The sequence below is a fragment of the Heterobasidion irregulare genome (genome assembly GCF_000320585.1).
Source record: "Heterobasidion irregulare TC 32-1 unplaced genomic scaffold scaffold_05, whole genome shotgun sequence".
NCBI lineage: Eukaryota > Fungi > Basidiomycota > Agaricomycetes > Russulales > Bondarzewiaceae > Heterobasidion > Heterobasidion irregulare.
Genome location: NW_009258201.1, coordinates 504558 through 530449, shown reverse-complemented (window position 1 = coordinate 530449; position 25892 = coordinate 504558). Strand labels below are relative to the sequence as shown.

The following is a 25892-nucleotide window of genomic DNA, read 5'->3' as shown; positions in this document are numbered from 1 at the left end:
TTGCTTCGGAACTCAGATCCTCAGATCCTGCGAGCCTGCTTTCCGTCGTCGCATATATGGCCATTATCTCCTGTACAACCCACCCATCGTAGGTACGTGATATGATGACATCCAAACTCAAGCGATGCCAACGCGAAAGCTAGCACACGAACGGCCTGTCGTAATTATCCAAAACGCACAGACAGCGATGTATAACACAGCGAAAGCGATCTCAAAACAGTCCGTATCTATCGTGCATGCATCACAACAGTCCGAGCCCAGTCACCGCCGCCACTCAATCCCCGTCTCGAACCGTCACAAACACGCAAACACGCACGCCCGTCGCCGAGTCTTGGCGGCGCCGCAGCGCAGGGGCCGCGCTCAGTTCGTCTCGGCGTTGGTGAACTCCGTGGTCGCGAGCCCGACCTGCGAGTTGGTGGTATCGTACACGCTGTAGAAGCGCTGCAGGAACGTGAACCCGTCTGCCCACGTGCGCGCGCACACCCGTCAGTCCCCAGCACAGCAAATAACAGGCAAATAGGAGCGGGGCAAAGGGGAAGAGAGGAGAGGGGGAGAGGGTAGGAGGGGCGGTGCAACGCACTGATGAAGTCGAGGCCCTGGCCGCTGGGGCTGCCGAGGTCGCTCACGATCAGGTAGATCTTGCTGGCGTCGCCGCCGAGCGTGCTGTTCAGCGCGCGCGGCCAGATCTGCGCGTTGGGCGTGAGCTCGTACGAGATCCCGCCGATGTTGAAGAACAGCGACTTGAGGTTCGCGAACTGGGACTGCGTGAGCGTCAGCAGGCCCGTGGTCCTGCGCATCACAACGTTTAGAGCGTGAGTTCGTGTCCCGGCGATCGCGCTGCGCTAGAGGGGTGGGGGTGGAGGAAGAGAGAGAGAGAAACTGACTGGTCGAGTTTGGCGCCGGTGGCCTTCTCGTACGCCTTGAAGGCGTCGGTGGCGATGAGCACGAGGGTGGTGCCGGTGTCGACGATGCCGCTGGTGGAGCTGAGGATCGACTTGGCGCTGCTGCTGCTGCTGCCGTACGTGACGTCCTGTTCGATGCCCCAGTACCCACCCGCGGGCTGCGTGCTCGTGATCGGCACGTAGTTCACGTCGCCCGTGATCCTGCAAACGCACCCAAACGGGGCGGTCAGCGCGCGGCGACAACAGGGGCCACGGAGGGGACGACGCACTTGCTCTGGTCGACCGCGCCGAAGGTGAGCTCGCCGTTGAGCTCGCCGTCCGCGGTCGTGGTCGGCTCGTAGAAGATGCCGATGGACTCGACGGCGATCGTGCCCTGCGAGTACAGGTTGTCGGTCACGGTTGGGACGGCCTCGCCGCTCGAGACGGTGCCCTGCGTGAGATCAACTGGGCCGATGCTGCGTGATGATCGCCGCAGTCAGCTTCGCTCATGCTCGAAAGGGTGCGGCATACCCGAGGATGCCATCGACGCCGTCGAAGCCTTGTGCGCTGGAAGCGACGCCGATGCTCTGTTTCTTTATCACGAGCGCGCTCGAGAGGCCCACTTGATCGGTATCTGTTAGGCTCGACGTCAGCGTCCGCGAAGATCAGATACGAGTACGCCATCGCGGGCGGGGTCACGCACACTCGGTGCCGGAGAAGGAGCCAGAGCCGTAGCTCACGTTCTATAATTGTTATCGCGCACAGTCAGTCCCAACGGCTGTATCGGTATCCGCATGCGGATGGGGATACGAACCACTTTCGCTCCCGTGCTCTTGGCGGTGCTAGACGGAGAGTACTTCTTGTCCGCACCGACCCAAGTGTTCGAGCTCCCGGTGTCGATAAGGAGGGTGTACTGCACAGCAGGGCTGCCGACGCCGACCGATGCGGTATACGTGACACCTGGTTCCCAAATCGTGAGCCGGCTGTCAGAGTAGCGCGCACGCCGTCTCGCACACACGCACCAGCGTCCGTGACGTCGATCGTCTCGCCGGTGTTGTCGCCAGGAGCCGTCGGGGTCTTGCCGGGCTCGGTGGGCGCGGGATCGGTGGGCTCGGTCTCGTGGTGGTGGTGGTGGCCGTGGCGGCGGGCGGAGAGGAACTGCGGGTGGGCAGCGCCGCGCTTGCGCAGGTCTGCGCTGTGGAACGCGGCGGGGCCGTGCGGCTGCACGCCGGCGAGGAGCTTCTGGGCGCGAGCGCGATCGCGAGCGATGATATCACGCGCACCGGTCTTCAAGACACGGCTGGCGAAGGGGAGTGCGTTCGAGGCGGACATTGCGGGTGTTGAGTTGGGTTGGGCTGGGGAGAGCTGCTGTGAGTAGGTGCGGTGATGCTGAGGAACGGAGAGGGCGAGAGGGTTTATATAGATCGCGACGGTGGGGGTAGGAGGGGGGTTGCGCCATTTGGTCCTTGGACGCGAAAGCCAAGTACGGCGAGAGAGGGTGTCATTCTTGCTTCGGTCCTTATGATTGTCCGAAAAGGTGCATCTGCGCCCTGGCCTGCAATCCACCTGGGCCTGTGGTACTGGGGCTTCTTGAGAGCTTCTTGCGCAGCCGCGCCCGGCATCGTCCCAGCCCCCGCTATGGCTCTATCACAGACCGATACGCACTCCATGTGAGGGCGGCCGTGCATGCAGTGCAGTAAGCGATACCGACGTAAGGACCGGCTACCCCGCCAGAGCAAATTTCGAGCACATGCACCTGGACAAATTATGGCCATCCTTGTTCCGGAGATTGCAGTCGCGCGATTGGAAACAGACCACCTGGTGTTACAGGCGAGTACAAAGGATATAATGGCTGTCTCTCGTTGTCATGAATGACGGAATGGGTACCAAAGGAGCCAGTCTCCACATAACAGGAACCATGAGAGAATCGAAGCGACACGCAGGGCAAGAAGATAGGGATGATGACATCGCGATCCCTCTATAATTAGCACTATAGAGCCCCCGCATAGCGAGCAGAGCGAAAGCATTCTGATCCTGCGCCTTCCTGCACATCATTGGAAAAAGAATCGAATGCGAAGCACTGGCCTTCTCCTGCGAAGTTGACCTGGCAGCGATTTACTGGCAGACGGGCCATTGAGGGGAGAACACGCGCCAGTTTCAACGCCCAACGCGACCCAGCTGTTCAGTCAAACCAGAATGTTTGTCAACATCATTGCCAGCGATAAGAAAGAAGCTGTAGGCCTCGCCTAGGCATGCAGTTTGATAGTTAAAGAGTGGTTGTGGCGGCGCAACCTGGCGCAACCCGTGACGCAGCCGTTTTGGGCAGATCTGCAATTTCGAGGGAATGATTTTCTCCTTCGATGCTTGCTTCCATGCCGGATGGTCTGACTCGAATCTTTTTGCAGCCCTGGCCCCTGCTGAGCCTCTGCGTAAGTAACAGCCACGCTCCGTTAAGACTCCGTATTTCTATGAATGACACCGTTCCAGATTCACGCACCATGATTCATACGGATCATATGCTCTCGGACTTGTATCAGGGCTCGTGTAGACTATGGCAGCTGTAATGAAAAATGTCGGTATTATATGGTGGTTACCCCCGCTGTCCATGATAAAGCGAAGACGTATGCCCCGGAATGGAGTCCGAAACACCATATTCTGTGACCTGTCAAGGTATGTTTTCTCCCAATCTCATCACACGAAGGCTAGAGTCTGACAATGATACGAGGGCTTCATGCTCAAGCTTCACTTTGTGTCCTCTTCATCGATGACCGCTACCCTAGACTTGAGGTATAAGAGTCTTCTTGACATGTGATTCTGGGGGTCAAGAATGTCGTTCGGTTGAAGTGAACAAGTGAAGTTCAAGTGTTGCGACCCTTCAATATTAATGAACGAAGCCGACCTGCTACCTGTTCTGTAAGTCGTGCTTCAGCTTCGAACTTCGCAATACTCTCTGATCTCCATCACGGGAGCCTTTCTGGTTCAGTGCTAACAATCATTCAATTTTGTCTCAGATATAGGAGACTACTGACATATTGATGAGATCTCATGAATTCCCTAGGCTCCAATATTTATCTCTAACTCAAAGAGTCGCTAACATCACATCTGTGATATGTAGTCACGGTATTTAGAAGTCGATACTCGGAGATAGCCTAGCTCGGCCATGGTTCGGGCAGCCTTCCGAACATTCAGGCGCCTTCGATCTGACATTTGTAAGTCATCTCTCTCTACCATCGACCATCACCCATAGGCAGCTCCGTTTCTTCAAAGAGATGAGTGGAGTGCACATTTTCCCCATAGAACTATACATCGATATATTGAAAGATGTCGACGGTGTCACCCTCGTTCGCTGCCAGAGAGTAAGCATGTTTTGATCTGTGTGATCATCGCACACTTACCACGTCTTTTGTCAGGTATGTCGTCTCTGGCGACTGATCATCCAGGAGACCACCGAATTGCAGTATAACATCGAGTTTGCGATCAGTGGTCTTGAGGGTCGGGTCTCTGTTCCCCATAAAGCGTCTTTTTTAGAGCGCACCGAGTTGCTTCGCCATCACGAAGCTGCCTGGCGAAACCTCGAATATTCTACAGTCAAATCTGCATTCATCCCTGCTGGTGCGGTCACTCGATTCGTTCCAGACGCTGTAGTGCACGACGGAAAGTTAGCGCTTCTTGGGATCAATTCACAGCTTCTGTTTGTTCTGCCGCTAGAATCTCCAGTACTGGAGATTCCTGAGGAGCCCGATTGGGGAATCCGCATAGTTGCACGGCGGGCTGAAGCTTTCTGCATATCTCCTCCATTGGGGCTTTTGGTGCTTCTTGAGGATTTGTCCTTGTACGTTTGCTTAGTCCCTTCATGCTTTTCCGCCGACTGACGTGAGGATCGGTGAAGCACTCCAATTCCTACGGGAATCGACTTACGTTTGCATATTCTTTCGTTCAAAAGCGCTCATCCGCATCCCAATGCCGATCCTGGCTTCATCGACTTCCAGTCGGATTATGTACCACACCCATTGTCTCATACAATTCAGGCCAATGGCGATTATGTGGGCATGCTTGTACAGGACAACGAGAATCGCCACGCTGTACTCGGAATCTGGGATTGGAGAACAAGCGAACGTCGCATGGTATGTCATCTACTCACTACTCAGGCATTGCTCTGAACAAAGTTTCAGGAGCTCACTGGGGAGGGCATTCAATCGTTCGCTTTCCTGACTGAAAAGCACGTAATGGTGTTGGTGCACAAGCCTTGGTTGGCTACAGAAAGATCTCATCCCAAGCTTTTCGTGCTCGACATCGCTGCTGTTGGTCCCAACATAACATCTTGCGATGAAGTCGCATATTCTTTAGCTTTCCTTTTCCCTGTCCCTTCTTCTCAAGTTAAGTTGAGACGAATTGACATGTGGACAGACCATCACGCGCTTTCTTCCTCTATAAAACCGCAGGATCAGCCTGCGGCGGACTCCATCGTGCTTTTTAGGCTTCGCGGCGCAGATCCTGGGGCGTCTCCCGATGATTTGGGAACTAAACTTCTGGAGATATTCGTGCCCGCGTCTACCTTTCTCAGGCATCTGCGTAGAGAATGCGACGGTGGGGAGCTGCGCAAGGTACTGAACTATCGTGAATGGCTTTCAACCGACGCACGGGTCCAGCATTCCGTGTATGACGATTCGGCAAATCCTCGGAATTCGATCTCTGGATACCGATACGCCCAAAGTATCAAGCGCGAGGCTGGCGAAGCAGACAGTCTAGTGATTCGCGTAATGGATTTCAGTGTGCCAAGGATTCAGCATGCTATGGAGTCAGGAAAGAAGGACGTTGAGATCAGTTACCCGGACGACGTGCCGAAAGGCTTTTGGGATGACGAAGGCATATCATCGAGTGCATCGTGTCTGATCTCGAAAGCAGAAATCTCATCAACGGAGAATGAGCGGCTTGTGCACTCGCCGCTTACCATGATCTCTGACAGTGCAATTGTTGTGGTAAACGGGTTGGGAGGCGAAGTAAGTCTACAGCTGGTCAAACTTCGACTTCGAATTTACGTTGACTGTGTGATTCTAGGCCCCGAGGATGCACCGGATCCTGTTCTAGCAAATTATTTTGCTAACACTAGTCATTGCATTATTGTCTGCCATGAAATCACCCAGAAATGTATCGTGACAAGTGCCTTTTTCTTAGGTGGATTGTCTGAATGATTCGATCCAAGAGTGTGCCGACCTTGGACTTCTCAACAGACGAAGAATACAGTGTCCTATGTTCTGATCCTCCCCTTTCCGCGAGAAATTAGCCCTTGTGCGATGGTGCGTTGAACGGACTGAGACCAATGAACACGCATGAGTGGTATTTGTCGCCAACTTTTGAGGAAGGAATGTCCGAAGTAGTCACGTTTAGCTCAGAAAATGCTAAATCATCGAATTTTGTCCGGTAGAGTCCCTAATGCACGTGCAACCTGTCGCTGCGCGGAGTTGTAATGCTAGGATGTCTCACTTGTGAACAAAATCAACGCTTGGAGGTCTATTCTCTTCCAAAGGTCAGTGCGACTGGTCAAAGCGTACGCATCCTTTCTGTTATAATCTCTCGCCACGACCGAGATCATGCTCGACGCTCAAACTGCTCACCATGTCTGTTTCAGATATCCTCCGGGCACCACCCCGCCCTAGTACTCCCGTCCGAGAGGGCGTTGGCGGCTTCCAAGGAAAACGTCATACCAAGAAGTTCATAGATTCATTGATCATATCAGACCTCATGGGAACTATCAGAAGAGATCTCCCAGTCGAGGACTTCATCCGTTGCATCTGGCAGTACCCTCTCGACCGCCTGCCATGGGAGGAGAAACAACACATCCTGCAACTCGATCCGGGTCTCGTTGCTGGATACGTGTCCACTCTCGGCGAACGTGAACCAGTGAGATATGCCCCATTTGTCAGGATGCTGGACGACGCCCGGGCCAAGATACATCAGGCGGTGCCGGACATCGAATCCCCGTGCCCCGTGCAATTCGAACCACTCGGATCGCAGAACGTCAAGGGAAACAAGAACGTCCGCAAACCTGATGTCTCGCTTCAATCGCTGGCAGCATTCAAAGCGGCTCTGCGGATGCTACAACAAGGGAAGAGACCTTCTATGCAGTGGCTGACGATGCCTTCGTTCATGGAATTCAAGACGGATGACAAGAAGGACGACGACACCGATCCGACACCAAAGGCGATGTCGGCACCGGACGCAACAACGGCACCGGACGTGACGACGGACGTCCAAGTGAGTCTGAAGCGCAAGGCCTCCTCGGAAGATGTCCTGCCGAGGCCCAAGAGAATGGCTGTTAGTCCGACGGCCAGCACAAATTCCGACACTGACAGCAGAACAGAGTCGAGAGGGCCCACGGGTCTGTCACCTGACTCTCTGAGGGCAGAGAGTCTTCCGGTGAAGCTCGAAGAGAGTGTCGATCGGAACGTCGGTGTCTCGGCGGATGATGAGGTCAAGACCAAGACCTTGGGCAAAGGAGACGAGGTAGCGGGTGTGGGCGAGGAGTCAATATTGGAACCGGCCGACGGGGAACGAGGCGACGACACGGATCGGCTGCCCACGCCACCAGCAGTTGAGACCTCCAAGGCTAGTTCTTCTCACACCGCCGCTCGTGATTTGCGCGTCACTACCAACAACGATGGCAAGGGAAACGCGCGAGTGAACCGGAAACCTCCGGCTCTCGACAAAGACGAGCTTCAAACTGCGGGATATGCATCAGAATGTCTTGGGGACGGCCGTCGACGATATGTGACAGGCTTCTATGTCGTGGACCTCATGATGTCTTTCTGGTACTATGACCGGATGGGCGTCATTCAATCTAAGGAGTTCAACATCGTGGAGAATCCGAGGTTCTTCTTCCTCGCGCTTGCAGCGATCACCGAGTGCAACATGGAGCGGTTCGGGTATGAGCCGATGATTCGGCCTCCGTCGACCATTTTGCCTCCGTTGAGCGCTGACAGGCCCATTCGTGTCGAGCCACCACAAAGCCTGGATAATTGGGAAATCCACATCGACACGGGCGTCAACGGGGACAACGAGCCTGTGCCCGGTGTGGTTCGGCTGAAGATCACCGGGCCGCCAATCTACGTCCAGCCTGGGATTGTAGGCCGTGGGACGTCTGTCATGCCTGTGACTGTGATGACTGGGAGCGAGTCGAAGCTGGGTGTCCAGTTGAAGGAGAGGCTAGTGGTCAAGTTCAGCTGGCCGGCTGCTTCGCGACCTTCCGAGGACGGTTTGATTCGACACATTCGGAAGCGGATTTGTCCCACAGATGCGCGACATATCACGCGGATGCGAATGTCGACGACGCTGGAGGGCGCGCGGCTAGGATTACCTCGGATGCAAGAGGCGCTTTGGGCATTTTCAAGCCACCTCGAGAACCGGGTACTCCGGGTGATTGTCTGCGATCAATTGAGACCCTTGAAGGACTTGGAAACCATCGCGGATTTCCAGTCTGTCTTCCTTGATCTCGTACGGGGTATGTTGCACCTTCGCGACACCGCTCGTTCTGGTTTTGCTAATGTTCCACCTTGGCAACAGCTCACCGAGTTGTGTTCAAGAGAGCACGTGTCCTGCACCGGGATCTCAGTATCAACAATGTCATGTTTGATGTGGACGCTGAGGGGAGGCCGTATGGTGTCCTCATCGACTGGGACCTCTCGATTAACGTCGAAGCAAAGGATGGGGTTGCTGACGTCGCGTCTGCTCAGCATAGAACGGGCACCGGTCCATTCATCGCCATTGATCTTCTGGACACCTTCGCAGGCTCTCCACACTTCTACCGACATGACCTCGAGTCCTTTTTCTACCTTCTAATCTGGTGCGCGACTGGGTTCTTACTCGGAGGAAAAGAAGTGCGAAAGCGCGAGATCAAGGAGGAGGACTGGACGGTGTTGCGATGGACTGCCATGCAAAGTTTCAAGGTTGCACTTCTTGACTCTCCCAGCAAGGGATTTCCGAAGTTGAACGAGGCCATGACGGAACCGTTCAGGCCGCTTTTCAACACATGGGTTCGACCACTTGCAACCATGATCTCCAGATCGAGACGCGAGGTAGATCGGGATACGGAGAATGGTGTGGCTTGCGATGCTGAAACGATGGGCGGCCGCATGACTTACAGGAAGTTCATGGAGTCGCTTGGCGTAGACTTCGGCAGCGCACCGCACAATCTAGACTTGGATTTACTTAACTGATTGGCCGCCGTTGCCGTCGTTTCGTGGTTGTATTTGACTGTGCTATCTATCTGTTGTATCATGTGCTATATGTATTTCTACTTGAAAGACAACATGTGTCAGGCGTCTTGTACATTCCTGAGGAACCATTCCATGAGTATACCTACCATTCAGGTTCTGCCATCTCGGAAAAACGCAAGCGCAACGACCGATATACATACCTAGATGACAATGCGAAAGTCGCACATGTTTAAACAAAGCTGTCAAGTCCGGAATACTGGCACAATGCGTGTTCCATTCACTGCACTTCCGCCACTCACTGCACTTCCGGGGACGCCAGTTGAAACGTGCTTGAGATTACAAAAAATTCCATTATGAAAGCAAACAAGATAGCACGACAGCATGCAAGGCAGACTATACACAACAAACACTCACAGGGGTAGATTCTCCTTGTCCCGAATCCCTCTGAGACCTAAGTCAGATCCTTTCAGCGACACACCACCCATCGCCGCTTTCTCCAATTCAAAGCTCTCCTCGTCCATTCCCTCCCATTGCTCTTCCAACAGACTGGGTTCCACCTTCGCTCGCTTGATGTCCAATTGGACTGGAGATTCAGACTCTTCAACAACGGCGAGACTACTAGGCAAGACAACACGATTCCTCTGACGCTCCCCGAGTACTGGTAGAGGTATACGCAACCGTGATGAACTGATTCCTGCTCTGGCCCCTGCATCCAAACCGTCCCCAAGTAATCCTGACGTAAGAGAGTCGAATTTGGTCACGAAAGCAGCAAGTGCTCTTCGCTCCTCCTCCAACTGCATCCGCATCTACCACACATCTGAATCAACAACTGAGCCACACGTATGACAAGAAGCCTGACCTTTTTCTCCTTCTCCAACTGACGAACCAACTCTTCTGACCACGCTTCCTTCTCCAGCCTCAGCTTGCGCTCACTCTCCACCTTTGCAATCCACTCGTTTTCTACATCTTCCCTTACCGCACGCAAGGGCTCGCCTAGGTTTTCTTCATATCCTTTGATCACAAACTCTAGCTCCCTGATAGTTTTCGCTTGCTCAACCATGAGTTTGTCCTTCTCACTCTCGGGCGCATCTGGCGGCAATTCAGGGCGAGATAAGAGAGCTGCTTCGAGGGAAAGTATTTGATTTGATTGTGTCTCGATCTCACGTCGGGCTGACAGGAGCTCTTGCTGAAGCTAAAAGATAAAGCCGTTAATATGTTACAGCAGTCTGCGAGGCCGGACAGGCGCGTACCTGGTAAGGAGACATATCGAAATCAACCTTGGCAGGGCTGCTGGGACGCGACTCGTCGCCCCTGTTCGCGTCCACCGTCTGACTAGTTAGAATCAGGTTCGTCAGCTGGCGAATTCGAGAGTTCAGGTCTTTCATCGCTTTCGATTCATCCATTTGCTGATGATCAGTAGTCAGCTTCTCCCTTTACGAAATCGCCCCAATCGCCTCACCTCTCGTGCAGAAAGTCTACGCGACTTGGTAGGAGCATCCTTCTCCTTTTCTTTCTCTGCCAAGCGCTTGCGGAGCTCTTCAATTTCTTGTCTGTATCGTTCGAGTAGAGCATCAGTATCTACGACTTCTTTCCTCTGGGCATTCAGCTGTGTTGACCCACATGATCAGTTCGGAATCGCGAAAGACGAGGGACGGGCTCACGAACCTGTACTTTCTTGATTCGTTGTGCAAAAAGTAAAGTACTATTCGATTCTGCAACGGCGTTCGTGTCTGGATTGATAGTGCATATGACAGATATACGGGCATTTCCCGAGAGTGTAGGCTGAAGCATCCGCGTAAGTTTGGAATTGCGGTATGGGACGTGGTCACTGAGACCATTGTATCGACATCATATTGGTGTTACAGCAGAGAACCTGCACATACCTCTTGCTCTTCGCAGAGTTGTCCGCAAGGGTTGAGATGACGGTTCCAAGAGTCAATAAACTACACAAGCTTACATTGAACCTGACTGCGTCCTTCATTATAGAAATAGCAGCGTACCTGGTGTTTATGTATTTTCCTTCCCTTGTCCGATCCTTGTCCGTCGTGGCCTTCTCTGACCCAGCGAGGTCGATCAAGCTCAACACAGACGTCTGCACGCTCCTCTCTCCGATAGCCTGCAACCTTGGTCCACCCGGCGTCGGTGGTCGCATTCCAAACCCAGGGGTCTGCCTCCCACTCGTGCCATCCTCGCTTCGCACCCGGCTCTCGATCACGACCCTAAAGACACTATGACTCCGACTGCTACGCTCGTTCCAGTCCGTGCTGGCCGTACGTCTGTTACCCCATCCTCGCTGCAAAACCTCATGTACGCCCTTCAAGCTAGTGACGACCTCCTCGCGTAGGGGCGAGAGCCAAACATTATTGCCTGTGCCTTGAATCTGCACATTTTGGGAAACGCTGGAGGAAGGCGGAGCTAGGAGGTCGTGTATGGTCTCGTTGTAGATCTCGATATATGAACAACGAAGTAGGTACTCTCGCGAAGAGGTGCGACGGATATATGCGAAGACGTCCTTCATCGCACGCGGGATGATTCCCGGCTGTTCGTCATCACCAGACTACCAACAAGGATCAATACAGCTCTGAATTGTACTTTGAATGACCCACTAGTGTGAAAGTCTTCCCACTGGCGGTCTGACCATAAGCAAACACGACAGAGTTGAACCCGTCCATAGCGGCCCAGACGTGGCTGCGTGCGACAGCATTGTATACTGGTTTGTTTTCAGAGCCTGTCAGTATCTCGTCAAAATAAAATTCGGAGGGAGAGGTCCCCGCATTTTTATGATACTGTGGAAGAAGCTTGATGGACTTTGTATCCGACCCTGACATATCCCAGGCCGTTGGCGAGTTGGACGGACGGATTCTGTTGGAGGTCAATTAATACTGTATCTCGACAACAGCTACAGGCTTCGTAGGAGAAATTCGTCCCTTTTTTTTTGCTGGAGTCATGAAAATTGAACTCAGACGGACCTTATAGAAACTAATACCTTATCTTCACGGCCGTACTGCCTCAGCATTTCTTCGTCAATCTCGCCCGATACATCGCCAGGCTCGACATTCTGAAAGTCAACCAATACCTCTTCGGGATCAACTCTGCTGACATCCATTTCGCTCCGAATGTCAAACATCGGGCTTTCTGCCCCCCGACGTGGCGTAGTCGGTGTCCTAGCTCTTGATCCATCGCCTCGCTTTGTTGGCGTTCCAGGAAGAGAAGGTAGTGGCGGCGGCTTCAATTTCGTGGTCGTTGTACGTGACCGTGCCTCAGATGAGAGAGCAGACTTATATTTCTTTGTCGGATTTGGCGCCGTCGCGCGAGACTGCCTGTTTTCGTCAGAGACCCCTAGAGAGGATATAGGACGTTTTGGTGTAGGGATGGTGCGCGCTATCCTGCTAGAGGAGGAAGAGGAGGACATCCTAAATTTCTATCGCTGTCGTCGGCGACAGTGGTGTCGCGGACGTAGCGGTGAGTGGTTGAACCGTGGGAAGCAAAGACGCGTCCATGATACGCGACCGATCACATGATCACTTCCCAGCTTTTTGCATAAATGTCTGACCTGCAGATTCCGGAAGCCGTTCTCAAAGCAGAATGGATATCTACTCATTCTATTTTTTTTCCCATGGGAATGGATGATATTAATGCAAAAAATAGGGGCTGCTGATTCCTGCGTCCGGACAGAGTAGAGACTCGATAAATTCAATCCGACATACTCTCGTCATCGCTAGCTGCTTCAGCGCGAACCCAAAGCCCACCCTGCAGTCGCGTGAACCATACCATTACGCGCTCCATATCATTTGTTGTCTTATTTATCATTATAACCAAGCCGCGCACCTTCACATAAGCTGTGACCGAACTGGCCGGCCAGGTGCGTTCGTATGCCTGTCTACCCTTACCCCCTTGCCATCTCGCGGGAGGTTGCGATTCTGCGGGCTGCGCGTCGCTTGCAAGCTGGAATCCTGAAAATTTCTGCAGAAGACGGATAAGGAAGAAGGACATCTCGTTGTACGCGAAATTCTGTCCCAAGCACTGCATACAGCGTATTCAATATCAGTCTAATGATCCACATAAGGAAGAAGCGCCGATGAACTGCATACAACGCGAGGGCCAGCATGGAACGGGGTGAACATGAATGGGTTGCTTGTGACAAGCTTGATGTGTGCCGGGTCAAGCCAACGCGAGGGCTTGAATACATCCGCGTCGTCGCCCCACAAGCTGCGTTTGCGCTGCACGAGTAGCGTGCTGTACAGAACCTGCGTTCTAGGAGGAACGTAGTACTTCGGCGTGACACCCGTGGGCGATGCCGGGAACGCATGCGGGTTGTCGTCCGAGTTCCGTAGATTTAGGGGCACAGGAGGAAAGAGACGGAGGGTCTCGTTGAGGACAGCGCGGACTTAAAAACGCATTAGATCGCCCAAAGATGGAAACCATTTGGCAAAAAGCACTCACGATATTTGAGACTCCGCATACTTTCAATAGTCGGTCGACCGTCTCGACCATATTCACCGATGATTTCGCTCCGGAGCTGCTTCGTTACATCCGGGTGCATGCAAAGGAAATAAATCACGAATGTCAGCAACGACGATGTCTATCGACAAAATTTGTGTCAGTTTTCTGCAAATGACATAGAACCTTCATACATACAGTATCACGCCCTGCCAGGAGCATGTTAATGACTTGGAATCGAATTGTATCAGAATCTATTGCGCCCCAGACGTGTCAACGACCATCAAATGGAAGCAGAGACAGTACTGACCGTCAGTGCTGTCAGCCAAATGACTCAAGAACGTCTTTTCCCCTTCTTTTCTCCCACCTGCGGTCTTGGCCTCAGCTTTCTCTCTCAACGCTTTCTCAACTATCGGCTTCAGCCACCCATGAATGATCGCGTTACTTTCAGTCGTTTTATCCTTGAAAAGTTCAAAGACGGGCCACATGGACCCTATACGCGTCCTCTGTGATATCTTCACTTGCACATCCTAACGTGTAGATTGTCATCAATCTTAACCTATGTACCAACACAAACATTACGAACCTCAAATGCCCAAGCGAAAGTACCAAATTCATCATCGATAGCACTCCCCTTCGGGCCCATTTTGGTCTTGCCAGCGACTGGCAGCGCGGCGTGCAGCGTGTTCAGGGCAGTGCCAAAGAGAAATTCAGCTGCAGTATCTATAGTGAAGCGAGCTAATAGATCTTGCACATCAAAAGCCTCCTCGAGACTTGAGAATTTGGATACATGAGCCATGGTTGTGGATGCATGACGGTCAAATAGATTCAAATCCGAGATGCGGTCTTTTGCGAACCACGGGCGCGCAATTTGCCGGTGCTATGTACGAGATGCAACCAGTGAAGAAGGTAGTGAAAATGGGGAAATACTCACTGCGTGCCATTCTTCCGCATCTCTAGATTGAGATGTATCATCAATGGGCTGATGTGACACGTAGAATGCATGTGAAATCACCTGTTGAAGATTCCATTTCCAAGAAAGCGTTCACTGCAGACGCTAAGATGAAACTAGCGGTCTGGAGGAACCTACTCATCAACTCACAAACGTTCATTCCAGTAAGGGCCCTTGTGGAAGCACTCGAATCCTGCTCCTGTGAGCATGAACTTGATATTCGACTCGCTGATCGTTATGATCTGCAAGATATGTCAGTTGATCGATAACAGAATAACCTCAAAACCTGTGTCTACCTGGTCATTCCAGAGGATTCTGGTGTTCAACGTCTCGCTTCCATACTGGTCAAATAGATCCGACATGTATTGCAAGACATAGTCCTGCTTCAAAGACCTTACAAGACCAAGCGCAATATCAAGATTGCCGGGCCACTTTCCCTTGATGCAAGGGATAGGGGCGGCCCCTAGCGATTCTAGGGAAGGTGTTCACCGTCAGGTCGCGTCCCTCCGAAGACGTACGAAAGAAAAGGCACCTGCTGCCTTGTGATTGGCATATGACTTGTACCAGAAACGAAGAACGCTAATAACGGGTACGGAGGCGACGTGAAGGAGTATTTTCAGGAAAATGCCAGGGGTGACATGCGTCAAACGCAAAACTGCAAGGAGGAGGACCTGGGGGAGTAGAAGAGTCCTGGCCGCATCTGCGAGGATACGGACGCGATAGTAATCGGGATGCATACTTTACGAAACAATGGTCAAACCAACAGAAGTAAGATGGTTAGTTCAACTTCAACAACGGCACTTTATAGGAGAGAACGTTAAACCAATGCATCTTAGTCAGAATCGAGTTACGATAGCAGCGGCTATGGTTCCGGGAAGGATGGTTGCCGCACACCGCAAGACCTTCGAATCAACCTGCCTCAGGAGAGTGGCGGATCTACGTCAAACAAAAGATCCGAACAACTACCAACCTCCAAGTTGGGCGAATGGGCAGCAAACTTACCCCAAATATGCATCGGAAAACCCCGATGATGTCGTGGGTAGTTCGAGTTCCTCGTCTCAACCAGGGACGGTTAGGCCCGGTGACAGCCTACCTCCACTTTCGCCCCAATCCGACGCTCGATCGGTGGAAGAACTACTGGCTCTGCTATATGCAGTCATCGAGGCCGCATCGCCGACGTGCTCCTTGTATGGGTGCGTCTGCTGTTGAACCTTGCTACACGCAATATGAGACATGTGAATATCACCTTGCTGCACACAACATGAGACATGTGAATATCAAAACGAAGGGCATCCAAATGCCTTCCAATACTTCAGATGTGGAGGGTTGTAGACGAACAGCCGCCGAGACACCGTCCCAGTGAAGTCTGTAATTTTACACTGGCCAAGTATCATCAAATCCGTGGGCGCACTCAAGCCAACATGATTGTATCCCCACGAAGCAGAAATTGAACATCTAAGTGGCGGTCTGGTAACAATCCTTTGATTATAAAAGTATCAATAAAATGAAGAGAAGAGAAGGCTCACTGCTCAATTCAATCTATCAACGTTGGCGCTGTCATGTACGATATCCAACATCACTTCCAAAAAAAGACATACGAAGAGACCTATAATCAATCATCGCCTTGAGCACTTGACAGTGAGCAATCCAAGATGTTCGTCAGAGATATATGAGAAGTCCAGAAAAAACGTGGTTCCTCTTCACATGCAAAGAACTTCCGAGAACAGACGGCGCATGGGAGAAATAAGTACTCGGATGAGTAACTCGACGGGCCTGCCACTCAAAGCACCGGCCGAAGACTCTGCCGTGTTGAACTGGATATACATCAATCATAGATGCAAAATCGATGCGGGATCGATACATTGTCGGTCAAGGGATCAGAAATGAAAACCTGTGTTCATTCGTGTAACACATAGCATACATGTCATCATATATACGATACCTATTTTTAAGTTTTAATGGAAGGTGTTGGATATCAAAGACATTGCACTTCGTCATAGACTGGCACGGCCGTAACCTGTTTGACAGAAAAGGTCAGAAGTCATTCCCAATATCGATATGCAAACACAATAATGGAAAAAGTGTCTCAGAGCAAAAAAGGTCGTCAGCCCTGCCGTCTCACGGGCAGGTCGTACTCATTATAAATCAGATTTTGTAATATCATGGACGATTCAAGATAGGCGCGAATGTGCGAAGTAGGCATGAGGGAATGAAACGTACTGGTAAGATTTGCATGCCATTGTTCAATGTCGTCGGCGAAGATGGAAAGCAGACGAATCCGGGTATGTCATCGTGGAGGATCGGCCCAAGAGCCAGACACCGAGTGTACAGGAGGAATGTAAGAGTGATGTGTTTCACTCGAATAAGACACGCATCACACCGGATAGTGCCAAGCAGACAACACCAAGCGCTAGGGAGGATGCTGGAGGACAGAAGAACAAACGATGATGGGGGAGAATTCGAGGAAAAGATTATAAAGTTCATGCGATGGCGTGACTACTTCGGCATACGCCGGACAATAACCAACAATACGACGCGTCGAGCCTTTCAGCTAACAGAAAGCAATCAACGAAGGTTTACTGGAAATCGGCCAAACATCCTATCGTGCGTGCTCTGGAGTCAAATAACCTTCTCTTTGCGCTCCCTTTCCTGAGGTCGCGTTCCCACATCGCTCAAATCGAAGTAAAAACTCGCCAACGTCCTCACAACACCCAACCATAATCCCAAAATCGTTGCGATGACCACTCGTACACCGCTCGATTCCAACCAGTCAAAGGCGGCCGCGATAAACGGAACGTCCCTCGCGCCCCCCCTCTCCGCGTCTTCCACCTCAAACTCGACGTCCTCGCCGCCTTGCCTCAACAAAGGCTCTGCCGCGCGCAGCCCGGAAGCGAACCCGTCCTCGTGGAATCCATATTTCATCCACGCGCCAGCGTACGAAATGCCTCTCTTGCCCTGAATGGAGGGCATCTCGGATTGCAAACGTACGCTGCGCGCATCGAGGACGGGATGTGAGTATTGGTGAGTGCTGAACGTCTTTGATGGAGACGGCGGGATAGGTGGGTTCAAAGTCGCAAAGATAGGGCCATGAGTCTCGAGGGAGATTTTTTGGAGGTCGTTCATCCAGTCTAGAAATAGAATGGATTAGTTTCAAGGATGGATTCTGGAATGAACGTTTCAAAGTACATGTTCTGATTTCAAAATCGTTGAGCGATGAGATCGAGACAGACATAAAAAAAACTGCTCACAGAGCGACCTGGTCGTTGTTGGCCTTGTGATAGCCCTCTGCATCCACACCCGATTTAGTCAGATAATTCCAGCACGACCATGCAGCTTTACTCCGAGGCATAAGCTGTGGATTGCATGAGTGCATGGAACGTCGGTATGCTAGAAACATCTGTGCAAGGACGTACAATTTCATCTGAATGAACGATCACCTGATTTCTATTCCACCTGAATCCACCTAGAATCCGCTCCTCATCATGAGTAACTCCGCCGCCGGCAGACATGATCTTCAAAGCATCATCCGAATGGCAGGCGAATATGACATGGTCGTAGATTTCTGTAGCTCCGTCCAACGTCGTCAATGTAATATCAAATCCATCCGAATCTGTACGGGGCGTTGATGATACAGAGGCAACAGGGCTTGAAAGGCGGAGGGCCCCCTCCGGGAGTGAGGAAAGGATTGTGTTGACGTATTGTTTACTAGACGTAACATTATTAACATATCCAGAGCAGAAGGGTTGCATTCCTACGAACCTGCCACCCTTGATAGTAAGCCACGACGGCTTCCCCGTAAGCTGTAGCAAATGGTGATTATGCAAAAAGCGGATCTAAAGAATGCGTGAATAGGCCGTAGGGTGAATTACAATCAAGAAAAACACACCAGTGTCCTTGCCGGAAAATCCAGAGCACAGACGTCGGGTGGTGTGCTCCATACAGCAGCGGTCATAGGCTAGTCGTATCTGGTTATATCAGAACCTGTCAGAACAGTGGAAACAGTGAACGCACGACAAGATAATTGTCCCGAAAACTATTTGAATAGCCTTCTCGCTGAAGATAATCCTCGATCGACAACTCGGTCATATGCTTTTTTTCTTCTTCTTCCGTCAAAAGTCGTCGCGCGCACGCATTAAAACGGAGCACGTCGTACAACAGTCGCCACATGTCGGGATCAACGAGACGCCTCGGTTGGCAGAACACAGTGAAGAGGGTCTTTCCTGCCCACTCAAAGGCACCTGCGTCACGCGAGACCCCGAACGTCATCTCTGTAGGTATGATTTCTATAAGGGGGTGGGAGCGGAGAAAGCGAAGGAAGTTCGGGTATGTAGATGGGTTGAAAACAATCTGGTAGCCGTGAGTTTGTGCTCGAAGAGGCACAACAGAAAGTCAGGACTTACAAATCCACTGAAAGACATGATCAATACCAGAAAGCAAATTTGATACTATGGAGACCTACGAATCCACGTCAACTGGTATCTTGTCCGGCACAGCAACTGTGACCGTGTTTGCATGGCCGCCCGGACGCGAGTCAGACTCATAGAGGTGCACTTCGTGTTTGCTGCGATCGTTCAGCAGCTAGGTGGAGATTAGCCCATGAGAATTGTAGCTTAGGATTATGGGAAGGCTGACCCATGTGGCTGCAAGTCCGGAAACGCCTGAACCCACGACGGCGACGCGCATGTCGACTGACAATTGTACTCTCACAGAACAAAAAATGTTCAACTCAGAGTTTCTTGGAGCAAAGGTCAGCACAATGTGAGATCCAGTCTCACTGAATAAGTGTGGATGAGATAAAGAGATTGTGGGCCGCGCAGTGGCCGCGCTCGCTCCTCGCTGTTGGTGTTCCTGGTCAAAAGCCGTTGTTAGTACAACGAACTAATCTGCAGCGCGGATTCAATGATCGATGACGTACACGGTGAGATAAGATTAGATCCAGCCACATACATTACTCATCTCTAATATGCCCTTGCAACCTGTCTTGACACCATCATGCCCGTCGAACTCAAGGGAAGCTGCCACTGCGGCGCTGTGAAATTTAGTGTCCAATCTAGCACTCCTGTAGCATACCAACTTTGTCTGTGCTCTATCTGTCGCAAAGTCGGCGGTGTGGGCGGCTCGATCAACCTGGGCGCTCACTCCAACACCCTGAAGATCGAAGGGAAGGAGAACATATCGTACGTTGCCAGCCTATCTTTACCCTTCTCTAGCCCGAGAGCATGACAATGGTTATCGCTGCGGATGTCGATTGATCTGGTGTTTTAAAATTTTGTTAGGATCTACAAAGCTGTCATGAATCGCGGGACCCCGAAGGAGTCGATCGCCTCCTCGGAGCGGAATTTCTGCAAAAAATGTTCGGCCATGCTTTGGCTATACGACGAGACTTGGTATGTACCCATTAGAGACCACCTCCGCAACGCCTCTTTCAATTCATCTCCTGCGAATGAATCGTCGCGATCCTCGCGATCGTGCCCCACAGGCCCGAGCTCCTGCATCCGTTCGCGTCCGCGATCGACTCGCCTGAATTGAAGAATCCAGAGACGCTCGTGCGTGTCCACATCCTGCTCCATTCCCTTTCGCGTACTGATTGGGGTTTTTTCTAATTGACTTCTCGGCAAATTTACGTCCACAAAGATCTGTCTTTTGAAGGACTCCAAGCCTGACTATGTCCGGCTGCCCGAGGGCCCGAAGGAAGTTTACGACGGGTATCCCGAATTGTCCATTGAAGACTGGCACAAGAAGCACGGAGAGTACATCCCCTGAATCGATGTCGACCATAACAAGGTCGGTTAACTATCAAAGAAACAAGCTCGCACACGATGCTGGCGAGGCACTCAGAAGAAAAGGGAAGAAAAGTAATACGATGTCCTCGAGGCCTGTATGAATGTATGATACATTGGATTGGAAGAAGCGAAGCTCGAGAGTGTGATACTTACACGCCTCAGAAGGTCGAGTACCCAAGGCTGTCAAACGAGGAGAGCTCCGGCGAGCTTCGCCAACGCTTCTGGAAAGCTCAGGGCACCTCACAGTGAAGACGCGAGGCAGGGCAGCCCGATCGTCTTCGAAAGCAAAGACAAATTGCTTTTTTGGGTGCAATTCACGCGCTTCGAGACACTTTGGGTATCAGATTCCCCCACAATATAGCGCAATGTCAGCTGTCAGTGACTAGTGCTTTCGTCAATCGACACGTTCCTCCATCCAGTTCCTCCTACTGTATGGCAGATAAGGAACGCCCCATCGTGAACTCGATACGTAGCTGCTTGACTAAAATTTAGATCACCATTACGACCAATGACCCAGGGTCTCTGAGAGGCGAATATCATATAGACATGGATGTTTCATGCAGAGGTTTCGGAATGATATATGCGCCAACATGAAATTGGGCACGTTGGAGATGGCCTCCAAGCCTTTCCTAAAATTTGATCGCGCGGTGGTCTGTCGGCCATTGTCAGCTCTAACACCATGCCCGCAGAGATGTAGCTGTATCTACGTCTATAAATTCAATTATTCACTACCCTTACCCACACCAGTTAATTGAGGGCAAGTATAAAAACCGAATAACAAGTACCCGAAGCCGAAGCGCCATTCGTCTCAGAGGGTAACAAAGTGGAAAGGTAACAGCAAGTGGGGAGGTCTCTCAGTATCGTACCAATAGATATGACAGGAGGGGCCGATGAAACAGGGAACACAACGCCGATAGGTATGGTGATGAAAGACAGAACAGACGAACATGACTGATCGACCGGTCGGCAAGACAAGCAAGGCAGTGTGAGGAAGCGATAGGAAAGTACAGTTGGTAATACAGGGAGGAGGCGGAAGATTGCTTTATTGTTGGGCAAGAAACAAGGACAGAAGATAAAGAGCGAGTGATGTTCGCACCAGGTCAAGGTCACAGGGGGCTCTGGGGCCTGCAGAGCGATACTCAGACAATATTCCGAGAACCGAGGCTCGAGGGGAGTCTCAAGAATCGAAATCGAAGGATGGAGGTAGTTGGAGGGTGCAACCCGATGTCCTACCAGGCTTGGGCGTATTTTGGTATCTGAATGGGGGTAAATTGAGCCACAGATCACGGCACCGAAAATGAACGGATCGTCAAGGAAGGGTACGCACGGGGTCGGAAGTAACGGACACCTCGTGGCGCACGTCGACTTCCACAGGGGTGTGTGAATTTACTCCGACGGCATTCCTACTCTTTTGCATATCGTCAATGTGACGATTCTGTGACCGACCTTGAAGATTGCCAACCATGAGGAATGTGGGACCCGTGCCCTCCTCGCGATCGGTTCCTTTTCCGTGCACGAAGCGGCGCGTGTTGAGACTGGAAACGGTCAGGGTGCATTGGTTGGGTTGACGAACAACGTGAAACCGCGAAGCGGAAGCGAACTTACGTTGCGAGACATGAGTTTGCGTACACTAGAAGCAAGTCAGCGGATGATACGCCGAAGAGATAGGACACTCACGTTTGCTCAAAACGAAGTACAGGCCCATAAAGATGAAGTTGGTTGGCATGACATTGTACTATGTTCGTCACGCGGTTAGTACATTACAAAGGGCCGAAAACACTTTCAAATGGGCAGAACACAGACCAGAATGACGACTGTGAGACTGCACGCGCTGTGATTGGGTAGGTAAGAGGCGCGAGAAGACCAACACTGTCCAAACACACACCTAGTCAAAATTCCATTATTCACAGAGTACAGTATCAGTCGATTTATAAGGGTATCGGACCTATGAAGGGTAGACATCAAAGAAGAGGATGAATCGAGACCACCGCAGACTTACTTTGCATATCCTGTACGCATCTTGTGTAGGAAATACGATAGCGCGGCGGCAGTGACGATATCTGTTGCCACACCGAGCGCCAGAGAGGTCGTTCCAAGCGTCTAATATGAGGGCAGAGTAAGTGCAGTGATCGACAACATCAGATGAACGTCGAGATGCATCCTCAGATGTGGTCTACTTGCCTTCAACTGATTAGCCTGAATCAGACGCAGTTTAACCCTGTCGCGAACAAGGTGATAAATTAAAGTGAGTCGAAGCGGAGGTAGAAAGTCCTTACGATCTCAGTGTATAAGCTTGATGGTTGGAAGCAGCAAGTTAGACGAAAGCTCGAAACACGCAGGATCCGAAACCAACTGTTACTCACTCAACGCCGTGCCTAGGAATCGACCGTGAGATAAAATAGTTCGAAAAGATGAAGTAGGATGCTGGCATGTTGCTCACCGAGTTGCGCCACAGCCAAAACCATCTACAATAATCCGTCGTTGCCAGTCAGTGTAATTTGAGCAAAAAAAGGGGGAAGGCGAGCACATACAATGGTGCCTGTGATGAAATAATTGCCCTTGCTAACTGCGGCACCATCACATCGCGTCAGAACTCGAACTAATCCCACTCCGTCCTGCGGAGGACTCACACTTCCACACGCGCATGCCGAAGCATCTACAAGATATCGGAAAGTCGTTCAGATATTTCGAAATGGAACAATCGGCAAGACGAATGAAGCGAGAACTCACATTTTAACAATTGTTCCGACAAGCGCCTATGAATTCGATGAGCGGGCTTCTTTCGGGTGTAATGAGGATAACCTTACGCCTATGAAGACCTGCCACTGTTGCCGAGATCAAAGCTCGAGAAGAATTCTACTCCTTCAGATGTAAGACTCACGCTCAGGGTCCTGAGTGGGATGATCCAACGTTAATCAGACCACGACGCGTAACATGAGGCAGATAACGCACCAAACAGGTTTCTCTGCAAGGGCTAATACGTTTCCGAAATTCCTAAACTAAGAATTAGAGAGAGCGCGAGAACAGAAGCGCTATCTCGTACGTGACGGTGTAAGAGTAGACGCAATGGCCGACCATGACTTGGTGCAGCAATTCCAGGAGCCTGCGGTGCCTATGGATTAGGAGCTAGGCCTGTCCAAGTTAGGTGCTGACGCACCACAATCCCCCAACCTATTTCGCGCACAGCCAAATTCTTCGTTGACGAAGGCGCTCCTGAGAGGTCAAAGAGGGGGCTCACGAGTGACTTGTACGCCGTATTATCACGCGGGTATCGCTGGTAATAACTCCATACTTGGATGCATAACACGCCAAACACACTGTCAGAAGAAATATTTGTCAGCAGGGAATCGACGACATGGGAGATGAGTGTTTTATGGCTCACAGACTGGATAGACCCCAGCCAATGTACGCAGAACCGATGGTGTTGTCGATAGTGGGTTGACCGGCCGACATTGCCTGACCAGCCTGAGGAGGGTGAGGGCAAGCACCACGAGGCTAAGGAAATGGGCGTGGAATTTGTAGGGGGTGGGAGGATCTGTGGGGGGCAGACAGAAGAAGGAAGGGAAGGTGGAGAAGAGGATAAATAGCGAACAAGTCGCTCGAACCCATTCTGCGGACCATGTTTTCCCGACGAGGGCCTCCTCTCACACTACGGGCCTTGCCGACTGGGCGGTCCCCACAATTGCTTCCCGCAGCCTGGCGCTTAACATCCCCAAGGGGAATCGGTTTCACCCTCCGCTCCTGTCCTAAATTAATTTTCGTAAAAATCGTCATTCGTCAACTACTGCCAAAACCGTCTCAGCTCTCGTCCCGATCGGTGGGCCCATCCCACAACAGCCCTCTATCAGCCTGTCCACCTCAATCGCCATCTGGCTCTTGCTTCACCATATTTCGCACACCCTGTCCAGGCACTGGCGACTGCCCACAAACAGATATACCCGTGCCCATGGTGACTTGCTCAGAAAGTAGCCGAGGGCGCACCCGCAGCCCAACAGAACGCCTGAGCTCTGCGACCCCCAGAAAAAGGGCACGTTCCAATCTACCCCCACGTGATGCCATCACCTGCACTTGGCGCGCGACGTGCGCGGGCGCTAACACTCCTTGGACCTCCGACCTTCGACTCCCTCCCCTTCGTCCACCACCTCTGCCGACGCGGGATTGAGCCACAGAGAGATCGTGTTTCATCGCAGCCGTCCCACCCTCCAGCAGTTTCCGAGCAAAGACGCGCAACGAGAGAGACATGAGAGCAAATGGAGCGAGAGCTTGTTCCAAGTCCGTATGCGATGATGGTGGCGCTCTAGCACTGCGATCGGGGGGTTGATTATGAAAATACGGTAGGTTCAAGGGCTGAACGAGTTCGCGGATGGCGTTGATCACTTTCGGGTCCGCTGCAGTCAGAAGACGGCGCGAAGACCAAGAGACCGATGCCATGAGACCGGGCGCTGAAGTCACGGGTGGATGTGCGTTCCCCTCAATAGAAGCATTGACGTCTACCAGTGGAAATCGAGAAATTTCCCCTCTTGGAAAGATCTGGCAAGTTTGCGTGATTTCCTGCTTCATTGAGGTTATGTGGGATCCCAGATCGATACCGCAGGCAGGACAGAAAGCGTCAGACTGTGCGCCCATCGGCACTGATGCATCAGCGGTGTGTCCAATAACTTTTTTTTCATCAGGCGCGTCTTCGGCCTGAGCCTTGGGGCGAGCGGGGTGGAAGAAGCCCTCATCTTCCAACCACCGGAATATATCTCCGATAGTCAGAGGAATCATCCTTTCGGCGTCCGGAGGAGACGACATCCGAACGCGCGCGTCATATGCTTCCTTAAGAGCACGAGCGCGGCCCCACTGCCAAAAAGAATCCATCAAAGAGATATCTATCAAGTTTGAAAGTATAGGTCTTTACTTTGATAGCCTCCCGCCGCCCGGCCACCAGCGCACGAAACTGAGCAAGCGATGGCATCAGCTTATAAGGGACTTGAGGTGCGATTCTGCCCTTGACATCTGTGGGAGTTGTTTTGAACGAAACAAGAGAGCGGGCCGGCTCATCAGTTCGTACCTCGCATGGTCATAGGAAAGCGGGGAACCAGAGACCTGAGAATAACGGCGTAACCTGGGCGCATGGCGCACGATATAATCAGCGTGTGCCCACGGAGACGAAGACATGATGTAAACTCATACCAGGTGCTGCTTCCAACGGATTCTGATCAGATTGCACTGAGTTAGTGTCGCTGACGATACCAGGGTCTCTTTTTTCTGATCGTGGGCCACACAGCATCGCCATCACAGCACGCTTGCTCTCACCTCCACCGTCTGACACAGGCAGCAGTTGCGTATGTCGGTCTAGCTCAACATCAAGGACCTGCTCGTCACCAACCACGGGGCTGGCCGATCTCAGCGGATCGAGCTAGCCAGGCAGCAAATGGACAACAGACAAGCATCAACGATCACTAGTTTGAAGCACCCAGACGTGGAAACCGAATAATCTGGACACGGAATTACTGACCTCGACCCAGTGCTCGACTTCCATCGGAGGGTTTTGCGACCCGATGAATGTAAGCGTTAGGCGCGCCAGGAACGGGCGATCCGTTGTGCTCGCAATCGCGAACGGTTGGGAGGATATAACAAC

General features: G+C 51.8%; 12 protein-coding genes across 12 annotated transcripts; 5 read left to right on the top strand and 7 right to left on the bottom strand.

Moving 5' to 3' along the window:
* Window positions 1-39: 39 nt before the first annotated feature.
* HETIRDRAFT_36528 (aspartic peptidase) lies at window positions 40-2324 on the bottom strand. Its single transcript, XM_009547483.1, has 8 exons — window positions 1904-2324; window positions 1696-1841; window positions 1585-1624; window positions 1413-1515; window positions 1172-1357; window positions 885-1103; window positions 581-789; window positions 40-461 (listed from the first exon to the last, which is right to left on the bottom strand). The coding sequence occupies exons 1-8, from the start codon at window positions 2211-2213 to the stop codon at window positions 361-363; spliced, it is 1314 nt and encodes a 437-aa protein (XP_009545778.1). The 5' UTR covers window positions 2214-2324; the 3' UTR covers window positions 40-360.
* Window positions 2325-3225: 901 nt separating this feature from the next.
* Window positions 3226-3445, top strand: HETIRDRAFT_173127 (uncharacterized protein; the record flags this gene model as incomplete). The annotated part of the gene is made up of 2 exons (XM_009547794.1): window positions 3226-3310; window positions 3369-3445. The coding sequence occupies 2 exons, from the start codon at window positions 3226-3228 to the stop codon at window positions 3443-3445; spliced, it is 162 nt and encodes a 53-aa protein (XP_009546089.1).
* Window positions 3446-4109: 664 nt separating this feature from the next.
* On the top strand, window positions 4110-6146 carry HETIRDRAFT_458858 (uncharacterized protein). The gene is made up of 5 exons (XM_009547793.1): window positions 4110-4237; window positions 4292-4713; window positions 4771-5005; window positions 5054-5881; window positions 5940-6146. Exons 1-5 carry the CDS (start codon window positions 4151-4153, stop codon window positions 5967-5969), a joined length of 1602 nt encoding a protein of 533 aa, XP_009546088.1. The 5' UTR covers window positions 4110-4150; the 3' UTR covers window positions 5970-6146.
* A 351-nt stretch (window positions 6147-6497) lies between these two features.
* Window positions 6498-9094, top strand: HETIRDRAFT_317790 (uncharacterized protein; the record flags this gene model as incomplete). Its single annotated transcript, XM_009547792.1, has 2 exons — window positions 6498-8379; window positions 8442-9094. The coding sequence occupies 2 exons, from the start codon at window positions 6498-6500 to the stop codon at window positions 9092-9094; spliced, it is 2535 nt and encodes an 844-aa protein (XP_009546087.1).
* Window positions 9095-9822: 728 nt separating this feature from the next.
* On the bottom strand, window positions 9823-12500 carry HETIRDRAFT_235818 (uncharacterized protein; the record flags this gene model as incomplete). Its single annotated transcript, XM_009547791.1, has 9 exons — window positions 9823-9900; window positions 9954-10286; window positions 10345-10500; window positions 10554-10700; window positions 10760-10922; window positions 10978-11037; window positions 11095-11651; window positions 11701-11956; window positions 12064-12500. Coding segments are annotated over 9 exons (2187 nt in total), but the record flags the coding sequence as incomplete, so codon positions are not given.
* Window positions 12501-12728: 228 nt separating this feature from the next.
* cyp42 (cytochrome P450 monooxygenase 42) lies at window positions 12729-15294 on the bottom strand. The gene is made up of 12 exons (XM_009547593.1): window positions 15019-15294; window positions 14783-14958; window positions 14637-14728; window positions 14550-14582; window positions 14469-14490; window positions 14121-14414; window positions 13845-14064; window positions 13733-13788; window positions 13538-13676; window positions 13186-13481; window positions 12923-13117; window positions 12729-12844 (listed from the first exon to the last, which is right to left on the bottom strand). The coding sequence occupies exons 1-12, from the start codon at window positions 15221-15223 to the stop codon at window positions 12788-12790; spliced, it is 1785 nt and encodes a 594-aa protein (XP_009545888.1). The 5' UTR covers window positions 15224-15294; the 3' UTR covers window positions 12729-12787.
* Window positions 15295-17105: 1811 nt separating this feature from the next.
* HETIRDRAFT_434050 (uncharacterized protein) lies at window positions 17106-19336 on the bottom strand (the record flags this gene model as incomplete). Its single annotated transcript, XM_009547790.1, has 10 exons — window positions 19119-19336; window positions 18946-19064; window positions 18887-18893; window positions 18498-18833; window positions 18373-18441; window positions 18246-18319; window positions 17900-18191; window positions 17735-17838; window positions 17673-17677; window positions 17106-17614 (listed from the first exon to the last, which is right to left on the bottom strand). The coding sequence occupies exons 1-10, from the start codon at window positions 19167-19169 to the stop codon at window positions 17106-17108; spliced, it is 1566 nt and encodes a 521-aa protein (XP_009546085.1). The 5' UTR covers window positions 19170-19336.
* A 142-nt stretch (window positions 19337-19478) lies between these two features.
* GS3_GFA (putative GFA) lies at window positions 19479-20249 on the top strand (the record flags this gene model as incomplete). Its single annotated transcript, XM_009547789.1, has 4 exons — window positions 19479-19663; window positions 19763-19873; window positions 19966-20032; window positions 20121-20249. The coding sequence occupies 4 exons, from the start codon at window positions 19479-19481 to the stop codon at window positions 20247-20249; spliced, it is 492 nt and encodes a 163-aa protein (XP_009546084.1).
* A 713-nt stretch (window positions 20250-20962) lies between these two features.
* On the top strand, window positions 20963-21804 carry HETIRDRAFT_409369 (uncharacterized protein; the record flags this gene model as incomplete). The annotated part of the gene is made up of 3 exons (XM_009547788.1): window positions 20963-21525; window positions 21597-21677; window positions 21732-21804. Coding segments are annotated over exons 1-2 (227 nt in total), but the record flags the coding sequence as incomplete, so codon positions are not given.
* Window positions 21805-21884: 80 nt separating this feature from the next.
* Window positions 21885-23809, bottom strand: HETIRDRAFT_439893 (uncharacterized protein; the record flags this gene model as incomplete). The annotated part of the gene is made up of 19 exons (XM_009547787.1): window positions 23652-23809; window positions 23508-23586; window positions 23427-23440; window positions 23313-23372; window positions 23222-23263; window positions 23151-23160; window positions 23077-23094; window positions 23000-23025; window positions 22900-22925; window positions 22801-22835; window positions 22710-22734; window positions 22633-22644; window positions 22546-22561; window positions 22451-22487; window positions 22269-22369; window positions 22155-22214; window positions 22073-22100; window positions 21947-22004; window positions 21885-21899 (listed from the first exon to the last, which is right to left on the bottom strand). Coding segments are annotated over exons 1-19 (732 nt in total), but the record flags the coding sequence as incomplete, so codon positions are not given.
* Window positions 23810-24022: 213 nt separating this feature from the next.
* HETIRDRAFT_439892 (uncharacterized protein) lies at window positions 24023-24731 on the bottom strand. The gene has a single exon (XM_009547786.1). It carries the CDS (start codon window positions 24698-24700, stop codon window positions 24128-24130), a length of 573 nt encoding a protein of 190 aa, XP_009546081.1. The 5' UTR covers window positions 24701-24731; the 3' UTR covers window positions 24023-24127.
* A 129-nt stretch (window positions 24732-24860) lies between these two features.
* Window positions 24861-25882, bottom strand: HETIRDRAFT_147573 (uncharacterized protein; the record flags this gene model as incomplete). Its single annotated transcript, XM_009547785.1, has 5 exons — window positions 25770-25882; window positions 25445-25670; window positions 25323-25376; window positions 25170-25267; window positions 24861-25111 (listed from the first exon to the last, which is right to left on the bottom strand). Coding segments are annotated over exons 1-5 (651 nt in total), but the record flags the coding sequence as incomplete, so codon positions are not given.
* Window positions 25883-25892: the final 10 nt, after the last annotated feature.